Below are 21,069 nucleotides of genomic sequence, written 5' to 3'. Positions count from 1 at the left end.
CAGTAGATAATGAAGTGACCGGCCTCTGGGAGCTGGGACGTTAACGGGTTGTTATCTCTGCAGGTCACACCCCAGTGTGTGTGTGTGTGTGTGTGTGTGCGTGCGGGGGATGTGTTAAACGGGCGATTGTTTTCTTTGCATGACAAATAAAATGTAAAAGGAATCAGGGAGCGATCGGCAGAAATCCATTCAAAGTGAGAGAGGTATGATTATCTCAACAACGATGAAACAACGGGGGGTGGAGATAAGCGCTGGCAGCTGTTCAACGGTGACGTGTCGTATTTCCTCCATTTCCTCGAGTTGTGTTTTCAACCCTGTTCATTTGTCGTATGTTGGTTTTGCAAACATACAAATAAAAACAAAAAAACAGGAGGAGCAGGAAAAATATTGAATCCAAAAATTACAAATATATCTCTGGAAATCCAAAATACTAAAACTCAAAAAAACAGGCAAATTGAAGTGAACAGAAGCACGAGGAGAAATCCAGAATCAACAAACTAAGAATTATTACTGTGGATACTTCTGAGGATTTTCTACTACTTGTCCACTATGAGTTTTTGCAATTTGGTGCTTTCAGAACTGTTAGCGCTCATGAGCTACTTTCGGACCTGAATCTTCGTAAAATAAAATTCTGCAGAGTTGACAAAGGCAGAACTGGAAAATAAGCTTTTCCTGCTTCAGGTGTGAAAGACAAACTCTAGACTCCAGACATTTTCCAGAATCCACTTCTGAAAACAGCTTATTTGAGTAACACACATCGTGTCCTCAGAAGCGATGACAGGAAGGAGATAAAGATTACAAACAGTTCCCACAATACCAGCTAATGAAATGAATTAATAATCACTGGCTTAATTGAGCCGGTGGACGAGCGGAAGGGTTTCTGTTTCCCCTTGCTTCTCATTTCCATAATTTTTTGAGAGCCATTTTTAAAAAATCTGAAAAGAAAATCACTGCCACTGCTGCGTGTTGTTAAATCTGAAGCGTCCCTGAACAGCGGCGCCATCGCTCTTTCATTAGAGGAGTAATCAATCAATTTCTAACAATGAATTTGTCAGTGATTACTCATCGTGAGGTTATTATGTTTTACACGCTGAAATCCGTCTCGGTGAATATGTCGGCTGTAGATCAGCTGTTAATTCTGAAGCTTTATTAGAGAGAGAGGCTGCGTTTAGCTGTCAATCAACAGGTAGGGGAGACGGGAGGTTTTTAGTTTTCATACGAGTCGGTGTCTTAATTTCCCCGCGTGACTGTTTATCGTGATGTGAAACTGCAGCTCGGACTGAGAGATGATGCAGAGCACCAACCATCACTGCTAAATACTGATCCGTGCTGCTCAGAGCATTAACGCTGGTTTGCAAACAGACTCTACGCCCTGAAGTCTGAGGGAGAAAAGATTTTCTGTTTTTAAAAGACGTTACTGATTCAGTGGACTCGGGCGTGTTCGTGAGTCAGGATCATTAACGGGACTGAAGGCTGTAATTTGAGTCGTGAGTCATCTGATCCACTCTTTATTACCTGTTTACATCATCAACGTTCACTCAGCTTCCCTCATTTTTTCATCTTTACTCACGTTCTTGTAAATGAAGCAGTTTTTTTTTTTATTCAGTTCAGCATCTGATGCAAATTTCTCTGTATTTGACCACTTTAAATGTCAGTTGTTTTTAAAATGAAAATAAAAAAAACTTTATTCTCCATATATCAAACCCTAATATGATTTCTGTTGGTGGGTTAAAACAGCAGATATTTCGTTTTTACTTTATTATTTTGTGAAGAGTTACGAAAGACAAGAAGAAAAATGCTAAGTTTCCCAATTTTGACCTTCTGTTTCCACCTCTGTCTGTTTGACGGGTTGTTTACATAAAAACCACCGGGTGGAGTTGAAACTTGGTGGAAGGATGTGGGATGAGTCAGGGGGGTGGATCCAGGAATCGTTTATCACTCTCTTTAACATTGTGAGATATATTTTTTATTGTGTTCCCAGGGAATAATCAATGGCTATTAATGAAAACAAATATTTGGGGAACTGATGTCTTTAAATGTGTAAAATTCGCTGCAGCCTGATTGAATTTAATGCTCGTTTGCTGTTCCTCATGCCGGAGGAATCTTTTTACCCCCTAACTTAAATTCATGTGGCTCCTGAGTGTCTGATTTGAAAAGAAACACAATCCATTATATTCCGTAGAACCAGGTTTACGATCTCAGAGCAATGCTTCAGCCCTCCCTGCTGCTATACAGCATCCGGAAGTGGTGTCATTGGAAACCATTCAAAACTGGCTGAGCAAGTTTTCTCGCAAGGTCAGTTTTCATTGTGCCCTGCTTTCAACAATGTGGCCCCTCACCCGCTAAGCATGACCCCCGATAATGTGAATGACTTAAAAGTTCCCACCCACTCGGTTCCCTTGTTATATTCAAGCCCCCGGTGGTCCAGTAGCTCAGACTCGACTGGAGAGGGAACCATGGCGGTCAACAAGATCATCAAGTACTTGCTCTTCACGTTCAACTTTATATTTTTCGTGGGTGGAATCACTATTCTCAGTTTATCCGTACACGCCAGGAGCAACAAAGTCGACTACCCGATCACAGACGACGTTCTCCCGGCCATAAACCTCCTGGTGTTTGTTGGTGCCGTGACCATGATCCTGGGCTTCCTGGGCTGCTGTGGAGCCCTCCGAGAGGACCGCTGCCTGCTGACGCTCTTCTTCGTGGGCCTGCTCTCCGTGCTTCTCATGATGTTTGCCGTGGGTGTGTTGGGAGCCTTGTCGAGGACCGAGGCCGCCCAGGAGGTGGTGAAGGAGCACCTCAAGGAGCTGCTGCCGCTGAGCGCGGCGCCGGCTGACGTCCAGGAGTCGCTTCAGCAGCTGGAGAGGAGCGGCTCCTGCTGCGGATTCTTTGTCGGACCCCTCGACTGGGGAAACTCCACGGTAGTGCCCAACTCCTGTAACTGCACGGACACCTCCAGGAATTGCACTGTTGTGGACGGACGTGAGGTGTATTCCACACCGTGCATGAAGTACCTCATGACGTGGTTGGACAGAGTGTCACACACCCTCATCGGGGTTGCGTTTGGATTTGGCATCTTGATGCTTCTGGGCATGATTTTCTCATCAGTCGTATGCGTTCAAGTTTGCGCTAAGAAGGGAGGAAGCATCATTTAGAATACTTCTCACAAGTTCACAGAAGTGAAGGACGGACCATCATGCTCATCGTGTTTTTTGTCTGAACTGAGCGTCACTGTACATTTCAACCTCTTTAAGTTCTTACCCATGTTTGCATATTGTGTAGATTTTAACTTGACTATAAAACTGGAAATACAACAATTTCAACGTACTCCATGTATATTTTTCTATTTTGTGGAACAACTCCGAGGGAAATCTTTCATTTTTACTCATTTGACTAAGAAAAAGTTGTGAACGTGTTTGAACAGGTCTCATGTTCGACCTGCACAAATCAGTCTCCCGCTCCTTCCCATGATACCTGATATAATCCCCAACCCCCACAGATACAGACACATCCGGCGTGTATGGGGCCACAGAGGCTCCCCGGGTGTTATGGGTAAAAACAATGACCAGAGGCCCCTTGAAGTGCGATGAGATTGTGCTGGGGGTAGTAGTTAATCCGCAAGAATGTTCATGGGAGGGTTTTTGGCATGAGTGGGAGTGATGTAACGACTGGCTCATTATAAGGTGAATAACCCTGTAGAATCTGTTTTACTGTTGTCTTTAATTTACGTGCTCGGAGGACACCGTCTCTACGCAACATGCATCCTTATGATACAACTGTCCGCTCGGTGTATTCTCCGTGAATGTGGTTCATAAAGATTTATCACCGACTAAAACTGGTGCATAAACTCCTGCAGTACCACAAATGTTAGTGACTCCACAAATGAAATGATTAAATCCTCAGATGAGAAAAAAATGACTAAACTGTTCAACAAAAAAGAAAAGAAGAAGCCGGCTCATCCTCCTTTTACACAACGTGGGTCTGAAGATTAGTATTTAAGTATTGATGGTGCTCAGTAGAACTCATACCTCCACCCATATAGTCCCCTTAAATCCAAACAAGCTTCACCAAACTCCTACTGAGATACATGCGAAGTTAAAGGCCTGATCTGCATCTGCAGCAAATTGAAATGATTTCTTCCCGAAACGAGTTTCTGGGGAATCGATTTGATCGTTTTTTTCCCAGAACTGAACGTCTCTGAAGTCCACTTCATGTCTGAAAGCAGTTTTACAAACAAATAAAACAACCAACAATAGAAATGGTGAAATCATGACCTTCCTGCTTTGTGAGAGCAGTTTTCAATATAAATAAATATGATTTGTTTTATAGCTTCAATCTGTTTAAACTGGTCTGAATTCACAATTTTCCCTCCGAACAGCAACAGGAACGTCCTCGATGAAAAGACATTTTCTCATTGATTGTGTGAAAGCTTTAGTTTTCCATCTTCAGGAGCTTTTTTTTTTTTTTTATTTGCAGAAATTAACTGCAATGGAGAACAAAATGCCAGGAGGCAGAAATGTTGATGTAGGAAGTAAAGGGGATAAAATGGTAGAGAACATAAAAAATAATGTCCAGGAGCTGCTGGGACTGACTGGCTGTAGCTCAGCTGGCTAGCAGGCTAGCACTTATCTCATCGGCCACAGCGGCTCACAAACAAGCCTGAGAGCCGACACTGTTGTACAGAGCCGTGCAGCGACACGTGGATTCAAGTGTTTAGATGGATGGTGTCTCGGTTTAGGTTGAACTGTAAATGTGGGTTTGTCACAACGAGCAGAACATCTCATAATAAAGATAAACACTTTGTATTTAACCTTGTTGTGCTTCCTAAACTAGAATGTCACTCGGCAGAGCGAACACCTCCCCCAAGACCCCACGGTCCAAATCCAATTACGCCTCATAGCCAACACCCCGTCCACACCAAATCTGGAATGACTCACATCCTGTTTACCCTGTTCCTTTTGACTGCGCACTACGTTGTGTTCTTTCTTTTTGAGTGCTTGTTATGCTGCGTACTCATATGTCCTGTCCACGTATACCTTTACTCTGGGGATAAGAGATTAACAGCTTTTCAATCCCTTCTATGTGCTGTACATTCGGCAGAATTGTTTGGACATATAGTTTCCCACTGAGACCACATTATCTCAGCTTCACATTAAAGGTGTTTGGCCCAAGTTGTTAAAAGAAGTACAGCTGCTGAGAACCCCCCCCCCCCCCTTGACCACATTTAAATCTGCTAGATCCAGATTTTTATCAACACCGACTCACACTCACTCTTAGACGTCAGTCCCCCATGCCTCATTTCTTTCGTTAAGATCCATGAATTGTTCTTAATAAGGGTTAAAGCGACCAACAGAGGGGGCAGAACATAATTAAATGTCATTAAAATGTCAGGACTTTGTAAAAATGGCTAGAAAATGTTTACAAAGTGGAGTTGATGAGGGAAGGGAAGCTCTGTGGACAAATATCAAATAGTTGAAAAAATAGGTTCAGTAAAATGTGTGAGTCCTGAAGAGAGAAGTCAAACTGACAACACATCTTCTACCTAACGACAGGGCTCAGTTAAGCTAAACATCTTCTGACGCTCGTTCTGGTTCACGTTTATCGTTCAGAGTGGTTTTCTCCCCCCCCCACTGAGGACCTGAAAGGAAAACAAATGATTTCCTTTCCGTGTTTTAAATCATGCCCGTGTCAGACTTGGGGTTTGGGCAATTCCTCCGCTCCATTGCTCTGATGAAAGATGAATTATTGCTGTGGTCACGTTCGGCAGCCATCCCACATCACCTGGGTCTCATGGCGAAAAATCGGTTCTGTCCGTGGGACCTGCAGGGTGATGGATGTGGGTCAAAGTGGGCAGTTTGGTGCCAGAGGAAGACGTACGCCCTGTTTGAAAAAGTGACGCCTCATCTCAAACGGTTTTTCGGAGGATGAGGGGTAAAAAAAAATCATTTAAGTCGATTCAGCTATTAAACAGCAACCACATTCTCCTCCTGTGATGAAACCTCTTGACTTGTCTCATTCTGTAATAAGATCATGAGTTCAGTTTCTCACAATCCCACCCCTGCTCAAACGACAGATACTAAAAAGCCGAGGAGGAAACCAGAACAATGTGTTCTTACGTTGTTATGCGCAGATACGACCGGAAATTGTGTCTTTGTCCCAGATGCTTACAGATGTCTGTTGGGGGACGTGTGGTTGGCACATTTATTTATTCCAAGAGGCAATTGCATCCCCCTGATACCCTCGTTCTTGCCACGGGCAATGTATGCAGGGAAGTGTGCGGAGGTAAACAAGGACGGCTCAAAGTCTTTGCATATGTCCCACTTCTGTGTGCCAGGATGAATCTGTTCCGAAGGTGAATCTTGGTGGCAAGACGTGATCTGACTTCCAACCAGGCGGCCACAACATAAATTAAACATACACGGGCCACACAAGTTTCCGAATTATACATAGATCCAAGTATTCTTATTTCTACTTTTATATAATTTGTTATCTCAACATTTGTTCAGGTGCAAGAAACAAAAAAAAATGTTTAGAACAATTATTTTAGCCTTTTGGAAAACTTCTTCAATATCAGTTTTTATTGAATCCGGAATCAAAGCACTTCAATAACTTATAAGAAGCAATGGTTGCTGGGTATATGATTCACTCCAATAGAAGTTTTCTCTCTGAAAATTGGCAGAAAATAAATCAATATTGGCAGCTTTTTACTGGACTGCGAGACGTCAACTAGCCCCCGCTAATTATATTTAGTCTGCTTCATTGACTCTGACTGTTTTCATCGTTCATCCTGTCCCTGTGTTTAGCTTCTCCTCCGGTGTCAGACTGATGCCGTTATTCGTTCTCCTCACAGAGCCAGGCCTTGGCCCACTACAAGGGGACCAAACACGCCAAGAAGCTAAAAGCCCTGGACACTCCGAAGACTAAGCTCAAAGGCTCAGTCGTCACCAAGGAAACCAACAATCTGGAGATGGCCAAGGGGATCAACACCTCGCTGGTCCCCAACGGCACCATCGGGAAAGGTTTGTGTTTCAACATTCCTCAACAAGCTCTGTTGTGTTGTCTTTCCTGTTTAGAATGAATCCTCCCTCCAACCACGTTACACTCACTGCACACAACACGCAACCACTGCAGGAGCTGGACGCTCCGACCGCTGCTGGCTCGCTGCTCACATGTCAAAGTTTTAGAGACGACACGTACCACGGGTCAGTCGGACGCACGAGGGGTGAGCTGCAGAGCTCTCGCATATGTTCTGGAGGCTTCGATGGAAACTCCGCTCGTTCACTTTTGGATGTGGTGCGTTGTGGTTCTTTTGTTTTGCTTTGCTTGGATTTAGAGAAGCTCAAGTTTAATTTTGAGTGCGACACCATGAATGTCTCTGAGGGGAGACGGTGCACCGCTTGTGTGATTCATTGCGTTGACGTTACAAAGACACACACGGAGCTCTTGAAAAGCCATCAGTGCGGTGGCGTGATGAAGCCAGGTGGAGGCCGGGATGTCTGACTCTTCACTGCACCTTCGAGTGCTTCAGACGTATTTGGATGAAACGCTGTGCGGCAGAGTTCTTTTCAGGCAAATTGAATTCTTCAGTTCGGTGGCAGTTTGCCAAACACATCGCAACTTATATAACCAAGCGCTCCTCATTCCTCCAATACTTAATATATACGCCTTTGCAACACACTGCTTTTTAATTACATTTTTGTTGGTGCACATTTTTGTTTGCCGACGCCGTGAAACTCCGCACTCATTATGTCGCAGCCAGGTGGCCGATCAAACCCGGTTATCTCGGCCAGGTGTCTGCAGGAAAAGATTTCCAATCCCGGCGGAGCTGCTGCTTAAAGACATGTTGAAAAGAAACAAAACAAAATCTAAACGCAACCTCCAGCACCTGACAGGAACCAGATGCATATTATTTTAAATGATTTAGTCTGCTGTGTTGCATTCTGGTTCTGCGGAGGATAACGTCTTTGGCAACTGCCGGAGCTGCTGAGGAGCCCGGTCTCCTCCGCTGTAATATTCGAGAAGCTGCCGGTTATTATGTCATGAAATTGGCCCAATGAAAATCTTCCCCCTCAACTGTAACAATATACGTTTTTTAAAGGAATTGGAAACACATTGAGCCGTGGAGCTCTGGGATTGATTTTTACCTCCCGACCCATGTCTTCTTCCAACGTTCCACAAGTGTTTAAATCAGGAGCACATTTCTGGAGCTCCTCGTGGACCGTGACCCACTTTGCAGGGTCCGACCTCTTCGCACATGAAATTTGCTTGAGGTGAAAATGCAACAGTTTCACGGTTGAGATGCCCGAGCAGGTATTTATATCACATCTCACAGGGAGCGTGGAGGTTTAGTGATTTTAGCTCATGAATATTAAAAATAACGACGACGTTCTTCTACGTTTCTTCGTAAAAAAAACGGTGAGAAAACAGCTGAATTTTACACTTTGCAGCCATTCGTCGTTACCGCACTGTTTCCCAAGCTGCAATACAAATATCACGTGTTTCACTGAGTGGATCTACGCAGCAGTTTGTCCACATTTACCTTTAGAGAGCGTTCGGCTTTCGGGTGATGTCATATGAACTCTGGCTGCCATCTTGGACGTCTCCAGGTCTCAGGGAAGTAGTGAAATCTTCATCCCCAGTAGAAATATGACCTGGATCCTTCAGAGGAAACATAATATTTAGGGTTTCGTGTGGAAAAGGACAAAGTACCTTGTAGATATTTATCTTGTTAATGGATCGATGTGACAATAAAATACTATTGACTGACTTTCATAGCTGGAAAAACAGCATATTTCAAAAAGCGTCAAGTAACCGAGGCTGAGTTCACATCGTGTTCTGCTGCTTCATCAGTTCAGACTTTATCCAGTGTAGATTCTTTCTATGATACTACATATGAGACAGACAAGACTAACCTGAGTTGATAAACACACAGAGAAGTAGATAATAAAACCAATCACAATAAATGCTTCAAATTCAGGTCGTGACTATAAATTGTTGTTTTTGCCTGCTGCCTTTCAAAGTAAAAGAGTTTATCGGAGGTTGTTTCATTTCATTCTTGTGATAATTTAGCTCTGGTCGTTGTCACGTCTCATTCTGTCGGAGTGGAGGTGGTTCGGTTTGTGATTCGACTGTAACGGCCACGTGAGAGGCTCTGCGCTGTTTCACGAAACGTCAGGATGAAATGTGTTTCTGTGAAATTAAAAGAAAAATAAACAGTAGAATATAAAAAAAAGGGACATTTTGATACAAAACTGGCAGAAATTTAGAAAAAATAATCTAATCAAGTCGTCATAGTTCACATTATTGTTTTATCATTATTTTATTATTTTCACGTGCCCTTAATGCCCCGTGTGTCCTGTGTTCAGAACACAGTGTTCAGAACATCAGTCTAGAACACAGACGTACGTTAAAACAGTTTCCTCCTGTTCACACTGGACAAGTTTCTAATTTAAGCGATGATGAGTAACATAATCCACACAGTCCCTGTTCTGTGAGAAAAACCATTCCGCAAGTTAACCTCAAGTTAATATGAAGCTTCAGCAGACGGACTTAATTGATTGAAGTGTGTATTTTCCAAGTCTTTTCGGTGCCTTTTTTCTGTCATCCCCCTGAGCGACTGTGAAGATTTAATTTGTCGTTGAAAAAGAAATTAAAAGATGAAAACTGGATTTTTTTTCCGACTGAGACCGACGACGACTCGTGTTACTTTTAAATAAAGTTTGACTGAGCTTCACAAACATTTAATGTGTGGATTTCAAAAGGCTTGAATTAACGGGAGGATGATCACAGCAGGAGAAGCGGAGCTGGAGGTTTTAAGAGTGAACCTCACATCAGATATATGTGCAAACTAGAGCAAAATGAAAATCGCCCTGAGTGTACGAGGCCATACGTCTCCTCAAATAATAAACGATACTGTCAGAGATTGAGGGTTAAATCTTAAAACTGCATTCATATTAATATGGTTCCATTTTAAAACTGCTTTTTAAAACGATCTCCGTCCACACAAGTGTTTAAACACGGTGTAAACAGGAAGCAGTTGCTTAGTCACAGGAAATAGTACAAACGAGGAACAGCTATATTGACAAGTAAGAGCGGCGGACGAACAATGAGGTCGAGTTTTCAAACTAAAACGGTGCCGACAACGTTTCCTAACGTTTCCGTTTCAGGCGTAAGTTTTTAAACCGCGTTGAAAAACAAAAACATAATAACGTAAACGGGGCCTCAAAGAGGTCGTTCCTCCTCGTACGCAGCAGCACAGGTGGGATTCAGACCCTGACCTCCGCCCGCTGCAGCTTCACATGGACTCCACGCAGCCCTGACACCAAACATGCACTCAGGCGAAACATGTCAACACATTGAACATAAGCAGAAAACTTACAACACCAGGCCGTCACAACAAGAACACACAAAAAGCCATTAATCATTTCAGCGCCGTTAAAAAACAAAAAAAAGCCAAGAGCAGATTTTTACAGCATCTCACTATCATATCTGCAGCGCGCGGGGGCGGCGGTTTGTCACAAGTGGCACCGGGTAATGAATATTAATGCGCTCGGATGTCAGAAGAATTAATTGTCGAGGCGGGTAAACGCTGCATTATCTGCGAGGCTGAAGTATTTGACGGTGTATCAGTGGCAACAAACCTAATTTCTAATGAAAAGTTGAGTTCAGGGAAGAGTAATGGTCGTGTGAGCGCAGGCACAAACAACAGGGAGGCTGCAGCTCCTTCACCGAGGCCGGTTTCTGCTCCGAAATTACCGGAGAAAAACAAATTTGCCCCGAAATAATTTTATTCCGAGGCACAACTCAACAATGCTGGGAACAATACAACATGATTTCTTATTTCTGTTTCAGAAACGCACCTGATTGTGTCACTCGAGTGCTGTTTTCTAATGATTGGTCCACAGCTGGGGGATTATTTCTATTCAGACGTGGAGCAGCTTTGTTGTTTTGTGCACTGTAAAATATTTTATGAAGGAAAAACTCAACGTTCAGAGCACAGAGGCTCTGAAATGGGTACAATAGTTTATATGTTTGTATTATACTTAAGCCTGTATTCAGAGGTTTATACATTAATGTTATAGCTTGTTTGAAGCTGTTCAACGTTTACAACAGAAAACTGAGAAACCTCATTTGTGGGTGGAATAAAAAAAACAAACCTGTTCAACCAGAGGCTTGTTTGAAAGAAAATATTGTAACGTGTGTATGATTAACTAGACAATAACATCAGAATAAGATAAAATGACTGAAACTGTCATCGAAACACAATGTAATGTGTATTTTGACTTTTTAATTTGGTTTATTTCTCATCCACTAACATGGAAGTGAGTTTTAATGAAAAATACACTTTGTTTACAGTTCACGTGGTAAAACTAAACTGTTCCGATTAAATCAAGGAACAGACAAAGGATTTGACCGGTCACGTTCAGTACGTTTTTCATCTTCACTCTCAGGAACAACACGAACCAATCGGCATCGATCTTCAGATAAAAATGGCAGAGCTACGAGTCTTTTAATGAAATGTGCCTGTGGTTAAAAATGCACGGTTACACTCGACCCGGCAGGAGAGCGATTTCATTACTAACCATGTAAACCGGTGGTGAACAGATGTTATAATCAGAACCAGTCACTCACATGAGACCAAAAAAATGAATTCAACGATGCCACGAAACCGTAATCATCAGATATTAATATTCATCGAAAACCACGGGAGCATTTTTCATGGTCAACATAACATTCGGAGGTAAATGTTCAGTGTGGCAACGTTTTATACTAAAATTGGAATGAAGAAAATACTGTGAATTTCCATCTTCTAGCCAATTTTTTTATTCTACTGTATTTGGAAGATGAAATTTGAATAAAATAACATTAAAGTAAAACTCCAGAGCATCGTCTCCACAATGTCTGAGCTTTGAGGGTTTTTTTGAATTATAAACAGTTTATTTTTTAAATGAGCAAAGAATAAAAAAACAGGCAGAAATGCAGATAAAGATCCTCGAGAGGTTTTTTTAACTAAACTAATTAATTTTACAGTCGTCTCAGGGGTTTTAAGAAACCGACTTCATTAAATTCACTGAACTTGACAAAACAAGTTCCTGTGTGTTTTTACATGTTCTTCATTTTCCCGTTTGAAGAGAGCGTCCTTCAGGTGACACGACGTCCTCACAGACGAGGCTCCTGCTCTTGGGGGAGGGGGGTGGGGGTGGGGGTCTCCGGAGGGGGTTTTCGCTCTCAAGGAGTGCATGCTGGGAAGTTGCTTAATATGCAAATTACGTTCATTTTAAATGGATCAAAATTGATGAAGCAGAACCAGAGATATCATCTTCTTTATTCTGGTTATTTTGTTATTTCTTAACAAAACGTCCGTCCCTGCAGCCACTGAAGACATTTTATTCACGCGCAGGATTCGCCAGGACTCGTAGAAACAGTGCAGAGCCGGAGCTTGAGCCGCTTTCAGACATAAGTTACGGAAAATTGGGTCCAGACTTTCCTAATTGACGTCTTCGTCGGCATCCAGACATTTAACTTGGGGGCTGCAGGAAGATTTCCAGAAAAAGTCTGGAGCGACTGACTCGGACATTTGCGTTCTCACATCGAGTCCTCAGCGTCTAAAAAACTCTCATTCCCAATTAAGTGACTTAATGAATTACAAGATGATGTTTAAAAGCGTGGGAAACGTCAATTTCAATGAATAAAGGTCAAAGAGTAAAGTATTTCCAGGAATAAAACGCATTTAAGATCAAGATTATCGGACGTTATCCTGTGAAAAACGTACGTTCCTCTCATTTGTGGGACGGAACTTTGCATATTCAACGTGATGGAGAAAACCAACGTGGAGGAAGGCGGTCGTTTGGTTTTCATGGAGGCATCTGCTCACAGAAGAATAAAAGCATCGTGCTGGAATAAAGACTGAGCCGGCGTGTAATCTCACGGTGGACTTCATAAACTGCACCGAGTTTTTTTTTACCTCATCGCTGAACTTGTGTGTTCTGAGATGGATGAACAGCTGGACGCAGCCAGATAGTATAGATTAGCAGGATGACTCAGCGGCTGCCTGTCAACTTCAAGTGTGTGTGTGTGTGTGTGTGTGTGTGTGTGTCCTTACAGCAGCGTCAGGGAGAGTAGAGGCAGAGCAAGAAAGGGAAAGAGGGAGAGAGAGAGAAATGCCCACAGCACAGGCCGCCATCTCTCAGTTCCAGTCCAGTGCCTGAGGAAATGTACCCTGATATTAGCTATTAAAGAGCAGATTGTCAGGGGAGCCATGCCAGCACTGACAGCAGCTGCACAATGGAGCCGGCTGCAGGCGGCCAGGAGGCTCGCTCTGGCTTCTTTCCCCCCCCACCCCAACACTCTCCTTCCTCAGGTCCCCGGCTGACGCCCGCCATCGCCACCCTTCACCCACACCGCGTGCTTTCGTCTCTCTGCACACGAGCAGCGGGCCGGAAAAGAAAGCCCTCGCAGTCAGACAGGAGAGGCAGCGGCAGACCTGATGAGTGTGTGTGTTATTAGATTGGCTCCGTACCTGCGCCGAGCGGCAATTTGTGGGGATTTTGGAAAAGGGATGCGTCGACGGCGAAACTTCCCCCCCCAACCGAAATTAGGTGCGGATCATTTGCTCTCGGATGAAATTGGGGCGAGATAAATCAGTGAGAATTCGAATCAATGGCTCCCGCTGCTGTTAAATATCTCAGATAATGTTTTTTTTTTTCTGCCCCTTCGACAAAACAAAAGAAAAAGATGGCGAGCGCCGATGCGTGTTTATTTGTGAATGCAAATTTTTTCACCTTATCAATCTTTCACTCGAGGAACGTTCAACCGTGACTCTTTTCTCATTTACTCACTTTGACTACTGACAAGAGGGAGGGAGAAAAATCATGAACGTCAAATGAAAGTTGACAGCGCTCAAGAGCCAAGAGGGATTTCTGTCCTTTAAGTTGTGACAGCGTATAATAAGGCCCAATCATTTTAATTAAAACACTTAATGCAGCTTCAGTGAAAAAGGTAATCAGATCTCCAGGGAACCTTGTGATTGCCTGAATCGGTGGACGGGTTTCAGAGGCGGCGGGCGTCTATCGCCACCGCAAATCTCCAGGGAGAGTCGGCGAAGGCTGACGCACAAACGGAGGGAAGAAAAGAAGCGGCGTCCCGTCTCGGAGGGTCACAGCACCCGTCCTGATCCACCTCTCTCCCTCTCTCTCCGTTCTTTCCGTCCTTGTTGTCTTCACCCTTCCCACCCTCTCCATTATATCTCTCTTTAATTGTGTTTCGTACTCGATTACTCTCTTTTAATGTTATCTCTCTCCCCTCACCTTCTGGCGTCCCCCGCCCACACACACACCCCCTCCTCCCTGCTCGTTCTGTCTTTCTTTCTTTTCTCCTCGACTCACAAACCACTTTGTTTTCTACGGTTGTTTTGGCTCAAACTTTTCCAGTTTCACTTTCATTTAACTTCTCATTTTCTTCCAGATCTGCCCTTGTTCGTGTTTATAATCCTTTTCTCTAACCTGGCCTTGGTGTCGCTCTCTCTCTCTCTCTCTCTCTCTCTCTTTGTCTCCCTCCTCCTGCTTAGCTGTTGGGCCTCGCTCGCCCATACCAACTTTAGATTGATCACAGTCATTACCTCCATTAATGAGAGGGGATTGAGTTCTTAACTGGGCCTTGCAGAGTCAGTTAGGTCACACTGACTGAGGATATGGATTACTGGAGGCTGCTTCCCAGAGTGCACGGCTTCCTCCACCAGCCAAAGTACACTTTAATCACCTGCCCTTCCAACAGCAAATGGCTGTTAAATGACACTGTGGTAGATGTGTTCACGCCAACACAAGGGCAAATACACGCACGACTCAGCACAGGCCTCGGCAGCGCGGCTCTGCAGAGAGCAGATAGAGACAGACGCTTTCTTCTCCGTGCTGATTATTACTCATTTACAGCACAAACATGATACCACTGTTTAGTCCTCGCTGAATGGAACAGCCCGTTGCGGTGGCGCAGTGGTTGGCCCCATCACCTCAGAAAAGGTTCTTTGTTTGAATCCCAGGTTCCGCAGAGCGGCTGCTTCCAGGTCACGTGACTCTGTAACAGAAGTTTTTATGCTGACGCTGACGCTGCAACTTCTGTTCCCTTGCGTTTCCTGTACTTATTGTTTGTTACATCTTGCGAACAACGTGCAACAGTGATTTATTTCTTTGCATCATGCAGCTCGGGCGACACAGAGAGGTGAGAGATCTTCTCAGTTTCCAGAAGACGTTGAACATGACTCGCTGGGGGAAGAAAAAGGGGAATTGGAAATAGCTTCCGTTGCGCAGGTTCGCCCAAAATGTGTGAACCGCTCGCTGTAGTGTCAGAGGTGAGACACGTGTTGTTGACTGGTTTAATCGAACTCACACAAAACAAACTGAGCTGACGTCGTCTCCCGATGACGACTGTGAAAAGAAAAAAAAAGATGTGGCGAGAAGACAAAGTACCGTTTCCCAGGTGAAGAATAACAATTTATGCTCAACATTAGATTTGTTGGACGCTTTGTGTTTCTTCTTTTTGGAACCGAACTATTTTTCCTCCTTGCAGTCTGAGCCAAGTTATGCCAAACAAATCATTGAGCCAAGTCTGTTCTGAATTCACAAAGATGAAATTGATATTGATCTGCACACTTCACGTCTCAGAGCAAACAAGCAGATTGCCAAAATCGGGGAGTATTTTTTAATAATGGCTCCTGGCGAGGTTTCCCAACGAGAGCGCGTCAATCTTCTGAGCGATAGGTGTTTTCTCTCCTGGACTGATGTTACAAACCTTGTAAGACTGATGTCAGGGAGATACTGGTGTAACGGCTGCTCTGAACAATGGGTACATTTTGGGTCCGTCTCTGCCAGAGAGGAAAATCCCTGGAGAGAAATTGATGCAGATTGTGTTTCGCAGCTCGTGATGAATGCACGCCAGAAAAACCCTAAACGAGGGGAGGTGCAGCTGAACAGAGTCAGCACCAGAAAATAATCCCTAACAAAGACCAGGCGATGTCTTGATTATCACTGCAAGACTGTTCCTGGTGTTAAATTATTTATTTCAGCCCTCGTGGTAAAAGCATGATGCCAAACGCTGCTCGCAGGAAACGAAGCGCTGGCTCACGCCAACGCTGAACCTTTCACTTTTCTGGCCCCGCGCTCAGTCAGGTGGTCGAGCCACTGAAGAGCTGCCCAGAGAAGCAGGTGTGATGGCAGCCTGTCGGACGCCGGTGAGATCGAGTGAGTCAATCGCTGTGATTTCAGGTTGTTGTGATGCCTGGCACAGCTGACTGGACTGGGAGGAGGTGGTGGTTAATTGCTGGGGGCGGAGGGGGCGCTGCCACACTCTACGTTATTCATCAGGAGCAACCGGGTCAGAGGCATCATGAATAGTTCACGAATTAATGATCGTTATTCTGGTGATGACCTGGACTTTCATGTTTGAAACTGCCAACATGGAATTTGACTTGTGGTTCAAAAGTAAGAATCATGTCCTCTTCATTGTAATCAGATTACTGCGCTCTTGCAGTACACACACAATATAAACGAACTAATACGTGAAGTCGCAGTTCCTGTTTTCAGAGTTTAAATAAACGTTCCATTCGGTGTAATGAGGAGAACGACTCAGAATAATGTCCTGTTCTCTCCAGACGTTCTCCTTTGGTTCAGTCCACTGAACACAGACCTTCAGGTGGAGGTGATTTAATCGTGGGTGCAACACGCTGATCCACCAACGCCTGATCCTCAGTGGTGCGAAAGCACCGTGAGCGACAGAGGAGGAGACGAGGAGCTCAGGCCCGCTGCCTTTCTGCAGTGAGAGGAGCCGTCTGAGGTGTCGGTGGTAACGGTGATCGATACGCGCCCTTGCTTAAGGTCACCTGGTCGCGTGATGGACGGATCCTGTCAGTGACGGATAGTAAATAGTGTTAAAGAGCTGCAGCAGCTGCCTAATGCGGTTTCACTGACCACAACCATGATAAACGAACGTATAATCACCGCTGCTAAGGTGGTTATGGTTTTTATTTTGTTTGTCTGATGGGAACAAACACCACAGGACGGACAAGCACGGAATCGCTTCGCTAGGTCGCACCTTTTCATTTTATGTCGGTGTCATCTCAACATTTTCATTAATTTCTCTGAATAATTTATGGATCTCGGGAAAAAAAAAATCCATCAGGGATTGTTTTTTATTAGTGTGCGCAATTTGGTGCTGATCCAAATAAAAATCTGGATCTAGTGAATTTAAATGTGGTTTAAAGAGCCTTGGGAGAAACGTGCGTTCACTGAGTGTCCCATTAAAAATGGAGGATACATTAATGTTGATGTGCATCCGAACCATCTCTCAACCTCAGTCTTGATTTCCTAGAAGCTTTTCTTCTTTGTGATAAAACTGCGTCTCAACAGTCAGACGGTCTCTTAGGTTCAAGCACCTTGGGGGTTTTGTTGTCTGGTGACGAGATGGAGTGACATTGACGGGCTGCAGCGATGCAGACACTGCACTGAACCGCCGAGTTTACGGCAAAGATTCAACTTAATGTTCCACCTAAAGGTCAGAAAATGGGAAACTTGAGGCCAAGTTGTCAAAGTAACTGATTATTTCGATGCCGTGTTACTTCGCTCCTGGTAATCTGAGGGAATCAGCCAGCGTTGACATTCGTGCTCACTGTTTTTCCATCATGTTTGAGATTTTAACTTAATTCCAAGTCACATTTCTGTACGGTTAATTGTCTCCATCATAACGTCTGACTCCCCCCCGACCCAATGAGATGGGATTATCTTCTATTGATAGGAGACTTGGACGTTATCAGACATTGTCCACTTTGCAAAATCTACGCAATATTTGGAAAATGTATATTTACATGCACATTCCCCTAAAACCACATTTGAATAACATGGCTCTTTACAATTCAATTATATGTGAAGCTGCTCTATTGGACGACTGCATCACTAAGAAAAGGGACGTTTAGCTCAGTCCCTCAGAGCGTCAGAGTGGCACATCTGCCCTGATGTTCAGGTCGTCCATCACTTGTTATCTACACAACCCCCCCCCAAGATCAACCTTGGTTGCTATGGTTACTGCAGACGATAAAAAAGGGGCCCGGTCCTATAATGCAGACAAGTATTGGACTTTGTTAACCTCGGCCTGACCTTGCCTTACGTGCAGTGTCTTATCAGGTAAGATTCTCTAAGTAGCACTGTGCATAAGAGAAAGAACACCAAAAGGAAACCGAGATATAAAAATGAACCTTTTATTAAGTGGTGAGAGGAGAAGCCGACTGCCGCTGCAGCAGGGACCTGGAAGAGCTGAAGAAAAGGCAAGGATGCAGTTGCTTTTATTCGAGGGTAAAGAAATGTTGGGCTGATTTAAAGGCAACTTTTTATTTAACCTTAAAACAGCAGCTTCAGAATGGTTGTAATGGCTTTAATGGTTTTCGGGATTGGAGGACGGGGAAGGATTCGTCTTTCCTGAAAAGCAGCTATAGCCTAACGTCTTTTACTGTTGTTTCATTTAGACTCTACACAAATACTGCAGAAAGTCATTTTACTTGTTTTATATTGTTGAGGATTTTACCCGACTGCACCTTAGTGTGTTTTTCACACACTTATCTTTCACTTGCTCCCTCTCGCTGCTTTAAAGATGCGTTCAAACATGCACAAAGTTTCATGAATGTCGAAGCCGGAGTCTTTTAAGATACAAGATGAGAGAATAACAAGTATAAATGTGCCAAGACCCCATTTCACAAGGCTTCAAAAGGTTAATGGATGTGATGCTCTCAAACACCGAGTGAAACATTTCATCAGTGCATAAAAACAACAAGTGTAAACAACCTCAGTTTGAATAAAAGCCTAATTTCTCCTCAGGCTCCTTCCGACTCTGTGATGTAAAGGACGTGTGCACTTCTTTCACCACAGTTCACACCAGAGACGTTAACGCTGCTCCGACCTCTGATGTGTTTTTTAACCTTTGGCAGAAGTGAACCCGTCACAATGCAACTTCGAACACTTTCGCGGCGCCAACTGCCGACACCTCCGCTGGGATAAATAAGGACCGTATATAATGGCTCACAAAAATAGCATGACATAATTCACTATTGATTTGCTCTCCTGGCTGTCTGATCTTCATTCCGTGACACCGGAGTGGGGGAGAACTCGGAGGCAGCGGCATCGATCAGGTCCAGCCGGCGAGGCAAAATTTCATTTTCGTAAATGCGGCAGCGGTCCTCTGTATTCCATACACCGACACGTGGCCTTGCTTTATGAGTCAAATGTATTGATCCTCTTCATAAAAATATCAGACGGCTCTCGGGGAACAGCAGGTTATCTGTACGACATGTTAATGTGATCTCACTCTGGATCAGAGCCGGTTTGTTCTGGTTTATTATTTAGTTTTGCGACATTTTTAGAAACAGGATCGTTTATTAATGCAGAGAAGATTATTTAATCATGCAGTCATGTATGATGAAACTCAGACGGCAAAACATGAACTCTCAAGCACTGGAAACAGCGGGGAAACTAGAGTGACTCACTGTGGTGCAACGGTCCCACAATGAAACCACATTTGAATTCTCTCATAAATATCAGTCGTCCAGAATGCATGAATTATTCTGAGAAATCTGCAAAAATGTTGGAAAAATAATTTGATTCTTCCCTGAAGCAAACCAAACCCGTCCACCGAGTTTTATCTTTTCACGTAATGCTGCTAAATAACAGACAGAAAGGTCAACAGTTAAAGTCATAACTTTGGTCTGGAAATCTCATAATTTAATTGCTCATCGCTAAAATCTAAACAGGTCAATGCAAAGTCAAGAAGAAATGAAGTCACTATTCTAGTTGAGCCACTTGTCGATAGATGTTGAATGACGCCACGTGTATTTCTCTCTACAGATGTCGTCCCTGATGCGGTGCCCCTCCCGCTGTCCCCCGTGCTCAGAATGGCACAACTCCTGGCGACCCCTACGATGCCGGCGCCCGCGGCCTCGCCGATAGTCCCGCACAGCGCGGCAGCAACAGCCCCGGAGTCTACCTCAGCTGCTGGAGGGGACGAGAAGCAGCTCAAGCTCGACTCGTCCCCAGAACCAGACCCGGAGCCCGAGGCCGAACCCGAGGCGGAGACGGATGCGGAAACGGAGCAGGAGAAGGCTCGACGTCTCCTCTACTGCTCGCTCTGCAAAGTGGCCGTCAACTCGGCGTCGCAGCTGGAGGCTCACAACAGCGGTGAGTCATGTGACAGGATTATCGGTCCGTCCTTTACCGTCAAAATTAAGCGAAAGCATCAGGAGACGATTGATGACAGGCCGAGGGAATAAGAAGCTAAAACCCGTGGAGCCGACTGCGCTACAACTGGCTCATCGATACACCAGTATGGGTCACTGGCTCCATCCTGGAGTCTCTGCTGTGGTTGGTGTCTTTCCTTGGAAATGCATCATGAATCATTTGCGGCCTCTTAAGCCTGTTTGTTGTATTTGTCCTTTAATAATATATTGTTTGTGTTCCCTGATGTTTCATCTTCACATGAGGTGGACTGGTTTTACAGTTTCGAGTCAAAAGTCAAGAATCTAGGACACGACGGAGCTGTGCCTCATAGATTTTTGATAAGCAACATTCTACTAGGTTTATTTCTTACGTCACAATTTTCCAGCTCAGAGAGGCCTCTGACCTCTGACCTCTCTCCTTCAGGTACGAAGCACAAGACGATGCTGGAGGCCAGGAGCGGCGTGGGCTCCATCAAGTCCTTCCCCCGGCTGGGAGTCAAGAGCAAAGTGGCCACGTTGACAAAATCATTGACGGGTCTGCAGAACAAAACGTTTCACTGTGAGACGTGTGATGTGCATGTCAACTCAGAGACTCAGCTAAAACAGGTGAGAGCGACAGGAAAGAGGGATGACTGTACAGACGGGTCGTTACTGTGGCAGGTTTAAAACAAGGAATCGTCCATTTTGCATTAATTGAACCACTGTGTTAATTGTTAGCTGAGTTTCTTTTTTTATTGTATCCAGGTCACCAGTTTTAAAATGAGATCCTTTTTAATTGTGGTAAAAGACTGAAGCTAAAGCAAAAAGCTCTCGGGCAAAATCAT

General features: G+C 44.3%; 2 protein-coding genes and 1 long non-coding RNA gene across 6 annotated transcripts in view; 2 read left to right on the top strand and 1 right to left on the bottom strand.

Moving 5' to 3' along the window:
• Positions 1-21,069, bottom strand: part of LOC138413539 (uncharacterized) — a 43,402-nt gene that overhangs the window by 12,121 nt on the left and 10,212 nt on the right. For all 3 annotated transcript variants that reach the window (XR_011245904.1, XR_011245903.1, XR_011245902.1), the window contains exon 3: positions 8,540-8,658. This is a non-coding gene — a long non-coding RNA (uncharacterized lncRNA). The remainder of the gene's footprint in view (positions 1-8,539; positions 8,659-21,069) is intronic.
• The window catches only part of znf385d (zinc finger protein 385D), a 61,667-nt gene that overhangs the window by 33,999 nt on the left and 6,599 nt on the right, over positions 1-21,069 (top strand). For both annotated transcript variants that reach the window (XM_069537532.1, XM_069537533.1), the window contains exons 4-6: positions 6,851-7,019; positions 19,878-20,207; positions 20,670-20,851. In XM_069537532.1, the coding sequence (XP_069393633.1) occupies positions 6,851-7,019; positions 19,878-20,207; positions 20,670-20,851 (681 nt within the window). The remainder of the gene's footprint in view (positions 1-6,850; positions 7,020-19,877; positions 20,208-20,669; positions 20,852-21,069) is intronic.
• Positions 18-3,327, top strand: LOC109641515 (tetraspanin-8). The gene has a single exon (XM_020105999.2). The coding sequence runs from the start codon at positions 2,349-2,351 to the stop codon at positions 3,153-3,155; it is 807 nt and encodes a 268-aa protein (XP_019961558.2). The 5' UTR covers positions 18-2,348; the 3' UTR covers positions 3,156-3,327.

Source organism: Paralichthys olivaceus, chromosome 13 (genome assembly GCF_024713975.1).
Source record: "Paralichthys olivaceus isolate ysfri-2021 chromosome 13, ASM2471397v2, whole genome shotgun sequence".
Classification (NCBI taxonomy): domain Eukaryota; kingdom Metazoa; phylum Chordata; class Actinopteri; order Pleuronectiformes; family Paralichthyidae; genus Paralichthys; species Paralichthys olivaceus.
Note: the sequence above shows the minus strand (reverse complement) of the source record. Positions and strands in the feature narration are given on the sequence as shown.